Below are 12,500 nucleotides of genomic sequence, written 5' to 3'. Positions count from 1 at the left end.
AGTGTAGACTATTGTTGGATAATAAAAACAATGGAATTTGGAATAAATATAAAATATAAGGGATGGAACTATAAGTACAATCATTAGTGGCAGTATCAGCAGCGGAAAATGAGTAGTTGCAGTAGTAGTGATAATAGTAGTAGTAGTAGTAATAGTAGTAGTAGTAGTAGTAGTAGTAGTAGTAGTAGTAGTAGTAGTAGTAGTAGTAGTAGTAGTAGTAGTAGTAGTAGTAGTAGTAGTAGCAGTAGTGGTAGTAATAATAATATTAGTAGTAGTAGTAGTAGTAGTAGTAGTAGTAGTAGTAGTAGTAGTAGTAGTAGTAGTAGTAGTAGTAGAGTAGTAGTAGTAGTAGTAGTAGTAGTAGTAGTAGTAGTAGTAGTAGTAGTAGTAGTAGTAGTAAGTAGTAGTAGTAGTAGTATAGTAGTAGTAGTAGTAGTAGTATAGTAGTAGTAGTAGTAGTCGTAGTAGTAGTAGTAGCAGTAGTGGTAGTAATAATAATATTTGTAGTAGTAGTAGTAGTAGTAGTAGTAGTTAGTAGTAGTAGTAGTAGTAGTATAGTAGTAGTAGTAGTAGTAGTAGTAGTAGTATGTAGTAGTAGTATAGTAGTAGTAGTAGTAGTAGTAGTAATAGTAGTAGTAGTAGTAGTAGTTGTTGTTGTTGTAGTGTTAGTAGTATAGTAGTAGTAGTAGTAGTAGTAGTAGTAGTAGTAGTAGTAGTAGTAGTAGTAGTAGTAGTAGTAGTATGTAGTAGTAGTAGTAGTAGTAGTAGTAGTAGTAGTAGTAGTAGTAGTTGTTGTTAGTTGATTTGTTGTATAGTAGTAGTAGTAGTAGTAGTAGTAGTAGTAGTAGTAGTAGTAGTAGTAGTAGTATATAGTAGTAGTAGTAGTAGTAGTTAGTAGTAGTAGTAGTAGTAGTAGTAGTAGTAGTAGTAATAGTAGTAGTAGTAGTAGTAGTAGTGGCAGTAGTAGTAGTAGTAGTAGTAGTAGTAGTAGTAGTGGTAGTAGTAGTAGTAGTAGTAGTTATAGAAGTAATGACAAAAGACGATAGATGGCCGGGGGAGTCGTAGCTGGAGGTCATGCTGTAAGGTGACAGGCTATTCAGTTTTAGTATTAGTTCTGCCCTGTATTCCTATGCTATTTAGTTTTGTGATAAAACTGAAGGACAGCGACTTTAATGCCGTGCAATCCTGGATTACTGAACCCATTAAAGTTGTGGGCTACAGGTTTGTCCTCGTCGTTTTCAATAGACCGAAGTTGTTGTCCAAACATGTCGCTTAATTTCTTGCCAGTTTCTCCCAAGTAGGTCCTGTGTTAAAGTTTGCAGATTATCGTAATTGATATTACCATCCGTGCAGGTGAAGCCATGTCGGATTTCCCACACTTTATCCGGGAATTTGATGGAATTTTCCACGAATAAGTGTGGTCATGTCCTGCACCTGCAACGTCAACAATGCTCCGTCTTACGTTGGTTACTGGCCACATCCATCGTCAAACTGCTCTAACTAGTATGTCCCTCAAATTGGCTCCGCCTGTAGGCAATTAAAAGCGGTTTACTGAATCTATCTCTTGATTCCTCATGTTCCTAAAGAATCTTATTTTTATTTATTTTTTAAAAAATATTTTGATGACTCTCTTGTGTGGACGATTTGTGATTACTATGATAGGTCTGTATATTTTCCTGTTAGTGTCAACTGATTTCACGCAAACTCCCGAGAGATGTATTGTATTTTGTATTCATTTAGGATCATGGCGGTTCCGGAAATAGTCAAGTATTTTATCCTTCTCTATCGTGAAGTTGTCATCATCCTGGCAGATTTGACTTCTTATGAATAACTTTGAAGCTGGAATTGAATCTTTGTATTTGGTGGGATGTGGAGACGGGCAGAGAAATTAACTGTGATTGTCCGTTTCGTTTTGGGGGATAGACGTCTCAGTCCATTTTGGGTGAGGAAAACTGCGATATCTGGGAAGGTCACTTGAGTGGTGGATATCTTGTAATTTTAAGCTATTGCTAGCTAGAGGTTGTTGAGGGCAGTGATGAATTTCTCGAGTTGGAGTTTAGTCATGTTGATGACGCCGATGCAATCGTCGATTTATCTTTTATAAAATGCTCGTTGTATTGGGAGAAAAATATTAAGATCGAGGTGGTCCATGACTAAATTGGCCTACGACAGACCAATTATGGCGCTCATGGCCACCCCCGAGATCTGATGGAAGAATTGGCCATTGAGTTCAAAAGTGGTGAGAGACGGCTTGTAATCCATCCTTTGAATTCAATGGCCAATTTGTCCATTAGATCTCGGGAGTGGCCATGGGCACCATTATGGATCCATCGTACGCCACTTTATCCATGGGCCACATCGATCTTCAGTGTTTATCCCAATACGACGACCAAAAAACATCATTTTAAATAAAGGTCCATCGACGGTTGCAAGGGCGTCACTACATGACTCTTCTTCTTTTTCTTCTTCTTCTTCTTCTTCTTCTTCTTCTTCTTCTTCTTCTTCTTCTTCTTCTTCTTCTTCTTCTTCTTCTTATTCTTCTTCTTCATCTTCTTCATCTTCTTCTTCTTTCTATTCGTCTTTTATGAACAAATTGTTAAAGTAAGCACTCCGATGCCTTTGGGAAAAGAGGTTATCTAAATACCAATGACTATTTTGTTAATTTTAATTATTCTACACAAAATATCAATTATCTCTTTGTTTACTATAATACGTTTCTGACTTTGATTTTATAACCAGAATATTACTATTTCCCCCTGCATTCAATAATAGAAAAAATTCTTTGAGCAAAACTATCGATACCATTTTTATACCATCTATTTCAATGTTGTATTGATTTTCTGTGATATATTTCATATGGGCTTAATTAGTAGGAGAAATAAATTACATACGTTGAAAAAAAGATATTATTCGATTTTGATTTTAAAAAGAACAGTCTCAATGAGTCAAATTATGTTATCATAAGCAATTTGTGTGACTTAGTAAGTTATTATTCAGATCAATTATGCTCATCTAGCTGGACTATAAACCTATTTCTATAGCATGAATCTGTCAATAGTAATTGCTTACTACCTTTTTGTTAATACGCACGTTTATCTTGAAGGTGGTGGGAGGGGTTTGGTAAAAATAATTTTGGCCCTTACCGGTTTGAAGCAAGTGCTTTACAAACTTAACTGCTCGGGACCGTCAAACTATGTGTATAGTATCTATTCTGTAATTCTTGACTAATGGATAAAACACCTTGGTTACGGAATTGCCGAAATTAGTCGAAAATTTTGTAAATAACTCCTACTTCTCTCTTAGTAAATTCAAATGCATAAAATTGTACATTTCAAGGAATATAATACCATTTCCTTCAAGAGGAGAGGAGACTGTTTGAAGCTATCTATGTTGGGTACTTGTCTAGCTATCGTGGCGAGTTTGTTCCATTGTCGAATATTGTGGAAGGGAAAAAGAGTGCAGATGTGTTTATATTGGAAGCTGGAGGCTGAGAAGAGAAATTTGGAGTTAAAGTGTTGTGGTTGTTTTTTTAATGTTACTGTTGGGGATATGTATTTCCTATAGTACAATATATTATTTATAGAACACAACCAGCTTGTTGTTATTTAGCTAATGTTTGCCAGTCTAGATATGTTACAATTCTTGAGAATGAATGTTTGTATTCTTAGTTTTTATAGGGAAAACTGTTATATCATCCTGGAACTATTGTAAGGTCTTCAATTTCGGTACGATGCAACAGGTCACAAACAAAGCTGGCATAGATCATGATTGGCCTGACGTATAACTCTGCTTGCTGACTGCTGTTGGCGCATTGGTCTCTTCAGTAAACATAAGGTTTTATTGGATTTATTGTTGTAATTTTTTTTTTAAATTTTCTACCATTTCATGTAAGATTCCAAAGTCAAACCAAGGTAACATCCATATAGTTTGCATCCTTGATGCGTTGAAGTGTTTCATTTTGAATGACATATTCAATTTTGATGGGTTTTAGTTAGTTGTGTATTTGCAGTTCCTGACACTCTTCAGGATATAATTCCTTTTTCCACATGTTCTCCTAAACTTGCATCTTATTAAGGACCTTTAGTAGAAAGGTAGTATCTAATGGAATTTTAATCATCCTGTAGAGCAGGCTGTCATCAGCAAATAGAGATAGTTGCGATCCATTGTTTAAGACTTCTGCGATATTGGTAATGAAATAAGAAACATTAGAGGGTCGAGTACTATTCCTTGTAGTACTCCACATTTTATAATTCATGGTTTCAATCCCTTTCTCCCTAGCACCATTTTTAGAGATATTTATGGGAAACACTCTTTCTATCTAAAGTTGTTTTAAGGACGAATAAATAATTCCATGACAATACGTTTAGATTCATGATTTTATCAAAGGCCATAGAAAAGTAAAAAAGAATACTGTCATTTGGTTTAGTGTTGGACTAGATTTCAAGCAGATGATAATGAATTGTGTTAAAAAAAAAAAAAAAAAAAAAAAAAAAAAAAAAAAAAAAATAATAATAATAATAATAATAATAATAATAATAATAATAATAATAATAATAATAATAATAATAATAATAATAATAATAATATTAATAATAATAATAATAATAATAATAATAATAATAATAATAATAATAATAATAATAATAATAATAATAATAATAATAATAATAATAATATTGAATAGCATAATTACGGCGATGATGATGATGATGATGATGATGATGATGATGATGATGATGATGATGATGATGATGATGATGATGATGATGATGGTTTCATGAGAAACGGAATTAATACTTTAAAATAATCATTTGTTAGTTACCATAAACCTCGGTCAATCGCGTCATAAGGTAATATGGCTTTTCCAATTACTAGCTCTCCAATGATAACAAACTTTGTCTCCACAACATAAGTGAATGACACTTTAAACGTATCAACTGTGGACGCCCACTGGTGTGAGAATGATATATCAATCGAGCCATTTCTGTCTTTTTTAATAGTTGTTCTACAATTATATGGTAAAGGTATAATCTCCCTCTTTGGATTTGTCACGAATGTCATCAACCTCATCGTTTTTTCTCATATTGGAATTCTCTCGGACAGTCACATCGTCAGCTTGATTGGACTCTTGACATCAGATTTGATTTATTGTATTTTTACAGTTTATACTTTTTTGTTGTTGTTTTTAATTGAATACTTTTACAATCCAAACAGTGTGATAAATTATGCTGATATGGCTAGGTTTATAGCTGCGTTGGCTACAGTTTGCTCTCAACTTACTTGCAGTTGAACAACCTACATCGCATTGGAGAGATGTGTTGCTATTATCTTCCCGTTTAAGGTCAAGGATATCTTCACAGCCAAGAAAACCTTATATTCCGTTTGTGTCATGTTTTCTTTATTGCTGCAAGTAATTATGACCAAATGACAAGTCTTCATTTTCAATGGGTTGACAATCCAACAATTAATAAAACTACATTGATCTTAGACTATACACCACTTACTGAAATTGACGAATTTATAACATCTGTTAAAGTTACGAGATCAATGCACATGATTCTCCGATTTATCATGTTTGGTATAGTTTTGATATGTAACGCTACAATGCTGAGGACATTATCAAAAATAAAATTCAGAAAATCCTCATCGTATTCAACAAACGTTACCCCTATCACAATCCTGATGTCAACACCACAAGCACAACCAAATCTACAACCATCAGCATTGCTACATCATCAAACTTAACCAGTTCGAATAAGCCAGTGGTGGTGAAAAATCAAAAGGTTATTGGGGTCAAGACGAATACAAATGTCGACAAGGACAAACGACTCATGGCTATGATGGCTACAATTTGCATTATATTTATTTTGTGTTATTCCCTGAACTTATCAGTACCACCTTGTTTTTACTTATATATTATGAACAATGCCACGAATCGTATTGTATAGCGTTTGACGTAATCTGCAAATTATTAGAGACAATCAATGCAAGTTGTAACATATTAATCTATTATACTATGAGCTCTAGGTACAGGTAAACATTTTTATCCTTGTTTGCCAAACAATAAGACACTCAGAAAATATGCGTACTGGTTTCCAAATACCCCTGAACGTCACCATCCTCTTTGCCGTACACCAAGGGCAAGTATCTTCTTACATTATAGCCTCCAAATTTCTCCCGATGTCGTCAAGCCTCCCTGCCTACATTAAAAAAACTTTTAAAAATAACCTAAACGTTTTAAACATTTTAATATTAATGGCGGACTTCCGTGATTGGTGTCCATTGCACATAAAATAAATCTAAAGGCGAATTTGTTTGTGTTTATTCGACTTGTTGGCGATGCAATTTGTGTTAGACCATAATCTGATGGCATTTTATTTGGAAAATAAAGACACGCCAATGCGAGTGAGTGAACAATTATCAATTTATTTATTTTTACAAATACTTACATTAAAATCAGAACTGATCAAACTGATTATACTATGGTGTTTGAAAAACCATCGCAAATAACTATTGCGTCATTCAATGTGCATTGATAATCTTCTAATATTAAGACTACCGATCTCATCATGGTTGTCCATCTAAGAGAAGGAAAAAATTAATTTTAAAACTTAGATCGGAGAGGACGCAACCGAGCTACACAAGTCCATCTATAGGATCAATGGAAGTAAAAAACGGCAGGATTGGTCGTATCCCAGCAAATTGACGACCCCGCCTACAGTTGGAGTTCCCCTCAGAGGAAGTAAGAAAATTGTTACTAGAGACAATAAGAAATTAAAACTGACATCCAAAGAAATAACATCAGCACTTGGAATGTCCAAACCATCTATTCAACAGGGAAAGTATATGAATTAGTGCACTTAACCAATAAAGACATGCTAGAAGAGGTGCAATATTGTGCAACACGACAGGAAGCCTCAACACCACAGTTAGAAGGAGGAAGCTGACATGTTGGCATGACGGTTTGTGGTTGTGCAGAACACTTTACGGAGGAAGAAGAGAATGATAAATAAAAGTTTGGATAAACAATATTAATAAATAGACAGTAATGAGGATGGAAGAACTTTTTAAAATGCCAAAACAAGGAAAAGAATGGCGGAGATTGGTGAGAACTGCATTCCATGATCATCAAATAGTAGTAGTAGTAGTAGTAGTAGTAGTAGTAGTAGTAGTAGTAGTAGTAGTTGTAGTTGTATTAGTAGTAGTAGTAGTAGTAGTTGTTGTTATTGTAGTTGTATTAGTAGTAGTAGTAGTAGTAGTAGTAGTAGTAGTAGAAGTAGTAGTAGTAGTAGTAGTAGTAGTAGTAGTAGTAGTAGTAGTAGTAGTAGTAGTAGTAAGTATTGTTATTGTGATATTTGTCATTGTTGTTTTACTTTTTTCTTATTCATAGGCCACATCCAACTTATGTTTTTATCCCAATGGGACGGCCCCATCCAGCAATTTATTTTTAAAAATTCATCGACGTTTGGATCGCCGTCACCAACTTGACTAAAATACAAGATTACGTTCAATTTTACTTTGTTAATTATATGTTTATATACTAGAAAGGTGTGAATTTGAAAGCGTTTCCAGTATGTTAAGAATTCCTTTACAAACTCGCATTTGCAAAATGTGCATTGCACAGCAATGATTTAGAAATGTCAATTAAAATCGAATTGAATCTTCTTGTTCTCTTCCACCTCCTCCTCCTCCTCCTCCTCCTCCTCCTCCTCCTCCTCCTCCTCCTCCTCCTCCTCCTCATCCTTCTTCTTCTTCTTCTTCTTCTTCTTCTTCTTCTTCTTCTTCTTCTTCTTCTTCTTCTTCTTCTTCTTCTTCTTTTTCTTCTCTTTTTTTCTTCTTTCTTCTTTTTTCTTCTTCTTCTTCTTCTTCTTCTTCTTCTTCTTCTTCTTCTTCTTCTTCTTCTTCTTCTTCTTCTTCTTCTTCTTCTTCTTCTTCTTCTTCTTCTTCTTCTTCTCTTCTTCTTATCTTCTTCTTCTTCTTCTTCTTCTTCTTCTTCTTCTTCTCTTCTTCTTCTTCTTCTTCTTCTTCTTCTCTACTTCTTCTCTTCTTTCTACCATTTACTATTTTCTTAATTTTAAACATTAGTTATTCCACAAGCCACATAAATGTCTACTAGAATACGTCTCTGAATTTTATTTTATAACCAGAACTTTAATATTCCCTCCTCAATTATTGACAGAAAAAATATTCATTTGAACAAAACTATCGATACCATTTATAAACCATGTATTACAATGTTGTCTTGATTTTCTCTGATATATTTCAAATGGGCTTAATTAGTGGGCGAAGTAAATACATACGTTAAGAAAGGGAGATGATTCAATTTTGATAAGAAAAGGAGCAATTCTCAATGAGTCAAATTATGTTATCATAAGCATGTTGTATGACTTAGTAAGTTATTATTCAGATCAATTATGCTCATGGAGCTGGAATTTATGCCTATTTCTATAGCATGAATCTGGCAATAGTTATTGCTTGCTACCATTTTGCTAATGCGCACGTTTATTGTGAAGGTTGTGGGAGGTGTTCGGTAAAAATAAGTTCGGCCTCTATCGGTGTGAAGCAAGTGCTTTACAAACTTAACTGCTCGGGACCCTCAAGCTATGTGTATAGTATCTATTCTGTAATTCTTGACTAATGGGTAAAACACCTTGGTTACGGAATTGCCGAAATTGGTCCGAAATTTTATAAATCACTCCAACTTCTCCCTTAGTAAATTCAAAGGCATTAAATTTGTCCAATTCAAGGAATATAAGATCGTTTCCTTCAAGAGGAGAGGAGACTGTTTGAAGCTATCTATGTTGGGTACTTGTCTAGCTATCGTGGCGAGTTTGTTCCATTGTCGAATATTGTGGAAGGGAAAAAGAGTGCAGATGTGTTTTATTGGAAGCTGGAGGCTGAGGAGAGAAATTTGGAGTTAAAGTATTGTTGTTGTTTTTTAACGATGCTGTGTGATGATATGTATTTTTCCTATAGTACAATAGACGATTTGTGTAACAGAACAGTCTTTTTGTTATTAAGCTAATGTTTGCCTGTCTAGACTTGTTACAATTTTTGAGAATCTATGTTTTTATTCTCAGTATTTCTATGTAAATCTGTCAGATCATCGTGGAACTGTTTCAAGTTCTTCAATTTCGGTACGTTTTATTGGTGGAGTTTGTTATATGTTTCTTACATGTCATACTCAATTCCAAGGTCAAACCAAGGTCACACCCATATAGTATGTTTCCTTAGTGCGTTGAAGTGTTTAATTACGGATGATATATTCAATTTCAATGGTTTTCAGTTAGTTGTGTATTTGCATTTCCTGACACCTCTGAGGATATAATTCCTTTTTATAAATGTTATCCTGAAATGGATCTTATTAAGTCCCCCAGTGGACCGGTAGTATCATATAAAGTTTGAATCGTTCTGTAGAGCAGGCTGTCGTCAACAAATATACATAGTTGCGATCCATTGTTTAAGCCTCATGTGATTTTTGTAACGTAATTAAGAAACATTAGATGGTCGAGCACTACTCCTTGCGGTACACCAAATTTGTGAACCTCCGCCTCGAAACGGTATTAAGTCGGATTTTTCAATTTTGGGTTTTTGGTACCCAATCATTGCTTATTTTATGCTTTAAAATTTGATACCAAATTTATACAATTCTGATTGTTCATTGCCGAGATATGACCGTTTGAAGTAGGGAGAGTGTAAAAACAAAGTTTTGAGAAAATCGACTTTGAAGTGAGGCACCGTTTTCACGCACAGTCAATTCAATGGGCAAAGATAACTCCTTAGATACAGGCATTGATAATTTGACGATAATAGTGAAATTTGGCATGAGCTTAGATTATACACTTAATAATGTACCTACACATTTTTGAAACAATCCAATTATTACTACTGTAGTTATTCATTATTATGTAAGATGTTCTTAAAATAAATAAAACACAAAAATAGAAAATAAAAAAAATAAAAAAACGCCGACAATTTTATGACATTGCTCACTTTTTCAAGAATTTTTAATATCTAAATAAAGAATAAATGAAAAAAGAATTATTAATGTGAAATTTTTGTCTTATTTGATAGAGAAAATGCGATTTAAAAATGCCAAAATTAAAGAAGGATTTATAATTTCACAGTACAGTTCTAAAACTACGTGAAGCTAGGTGGGCAGGGAATTATCAAGAAAGAGGGTGAGAGAGGAAGAGAAAGAATGAGAGAGTAAAATACACACGCACCACACACACCACACACACACACAAAACACACACACGCGAGGGAGAGAGAGAGAGAGAAGAGAGAGAGAGAGAGAGAGAGAGAGAGAAAGAGGAGCGAGAGGGGGAGGGGAGAAAGACTGCTTGTGCAGAGGACGGGAGGGAAATAGCGTAAAGATTGAAACCTGTATAAGTGTTGTGTTTGTGTGTGTGTGTATGTTTGTATGTGTGAAAGAAACAAAAGGGAGACGGAGAGAGTGAGGTAGACATGAAGAAAGGGATAGAGGCGGAGCAAAGACTTGTAGGGATAGTTTAAGAAAGCATTTTGTTTCAGAGTAAGTCATAGTCAATCAACTGGAAACATATTGACCAATGAGATTGCAATTAAAGAAATGGGCTGGTCAAATCATTCATTGCATTGTTTCCATTTTGAGTCAGATGACAGCTTGAGGAGGGGGGGTGGGGCTTATTGTGTAGTGACTTACATTAAAACATGTTACTGAATCTCTCAAATTTTCCTTAGCGTTCACCCACATTGTTGATTGTCTAAAAAGACTCCCGCCCCCCTTCTTTCAGTATACAGAGAAAGCAGGACCAAACGAACATCTCTCTCTCTCTCTCTCTCTCTCTCTATCTCTCTCTATCTCTCTCTCTCTGTGTTTGTCTCTCTCTCCTCTTCATCTCTCTATCTATTTATCTATCTATCTATCTATCTATCTATCTATCTATCTATCTATCTATCTATCTATCTATCTATATATTATTTATCTATCTATCTATCTATCTATCTATCTATTTATCTATCTATCTATCAATCTATCTATCTATCTATCTATCTATCTAATCTATCTATCTACATATCTTTACAATGAATTGCTTTGGTTCAATTCTCCCTAGCACCATTTTAGATCTGTTTATGGGAAACATATCTATAGTCGTTTTTAAGACGAAGTAGTTCTTCCGTGACAACACGTTTTGATAGTCGACATTGTGAAAGGCCATATAACAGTCAAGAAAATAGAGTCAGTTTTTTTTTTTTTACAGTCTATGCCATTAAAGATATTGAAGCAGGTGACGATGAATTGTCTTTCTTAATAATAGTGTCTTATTTTTTTATATCCGAAATTATTAATTTTCTCTCTTTCATCAAATATTGTTCGCCAACGTGTGGGGGGGGGGGGGGGGGGGATCAAAGGGGGTTAAGCGGTATGTCTTTGTATCGTACCCAAAAGGTACCGAGTTAGACTGCCCGCCTCTTTAGCTAGACCTTGAGCATGTCATATAACCCCAAATCACTTTGCGGCATTTCAATATGGCTGACGCCTGGATTATTCCAGTCTTCCGGCTAAGCGCATCATCAAGCAATATGCTTGGTGAGAACTTGTTGCCTCTCATCACTGTTAATCTCAATGAGTGAAAATTATCCAAACTGAATAAGATGCCGGTTTCCATCAAACTGGTTTTTCTTGTAAAAGTCGTTACATGCTGCCAAATGGTTTTTGTTGCTATCAAATAGCTCAGTCTGTTATGGACTAAGAACAAGAATTACTACATCTGGTCTGATTTACAATATTTGTGTAAAATGTCGCAATAGTGTAATGAAATGTTAACTTCACTAATTTGCAACGTTTTTTGCTGATTTCAAAGTTTGCGATTAACCAAAGTTGAATGTACTGACAAAATTAATGCCACTGACACAATCAGTCATACATAAATTTATCAAACATCTGTTATGTCATGTTTTTCTTAAAACTGCATATTTCTGAGACAGACCTTAAGGTATCATTTATTGTAAAATGTATATTTTCTATTACCAACTCCAATCAGGAAATATGGCTCTTCCAATTAATAGCCCTCCAATGATTTCAAACTTTGACTCCACGACAAACGTGAATGACATCTTAAACGTATCAACCATGGCCATCCATTGGTGTGAAAAGAACCCAATTAATGACGAGCAATTCATCAATTGGGCTAGAGTTATTCTACAATTATATGTGAGGGGTATCATCTCCCTATTTGGATGTGTCACGAATATCCTCAACCTCATCGTTTTTTCTCGTATTGGAATTCTCTCGGACAGTCACACTGTCAGTTTGGCTGGGCTCTCGATATCAGATTTGGTACATTGTATGTTTCACGCTTATTCTTTCGTTTGTTTTTTTATATATGAATATTTTGAAAGCCCAAACAGTGTGATAAGTTCTGTTGATATGGCTAGACTTATAGTTGCAATGACTCCGATAAGCATTCAATTGACTTGCTATTTAACAACCTACATCGCGTTGGAAAGATTTG

At 34.7% G+C, this 12,500-nt stretch overlaps 2 protein-coding genes across 3 annotated transcripts in view; both read left to right on the top strand.

Annotated features, from left to right (window-relative positions):
* The window catches only part of LOC144960332 (uncharacterized), a 23,225-nt gene that overhangs the window by 1,109 nt on the left and 9,616 nt on the right, over positions 1 to 12,500 (top strand). The window lies entirely within an intron of this gene.
* LOC144960331 (uncharacterized) overlaps positions 1 to 12,500 on the top strand; it is a 15,648-nt gene that overhangs the window by 1,821 nt on the left and 1,327 nt on the right. The window contains exon 2 of the mRNA XM_078893402.1: positions 12,030 to 12,500. This exon is cut by the window's right edge and continues 1,327 nt beyond it. Coding sequence (XP_078749528.1) covers positions 12,035 to 12,500 — 466 coding nt within the window. The 5' untranslated portion in view covers positions 12,030 to 12,034. The remainder of the gene's footprint in view (positions 1 to 12,029) is intronic.

Source organism: Berghia stephanieae, chromosome 15 (genome assembly GCF_034508935.2).
Source record: "Berghia stephanieae isolate SIO BIC M18660-M18661 chromosome 15, UCSD_Bste_1.3, whole genome shotgun sequence".
Classification (NCBI taxonomy): domain Eukaryota; kingdom Metazoa; phylum Mollusca; class Gastropoda; order Nudibranchia; family Aeolidiidae; genus Berghia; species Berghia stephanieae.
The sequence above is the reverse complement of the archived record's forward strand: the minus strand, read 5'-3'. Positions and strand labels throughout refer to the sequence as shown.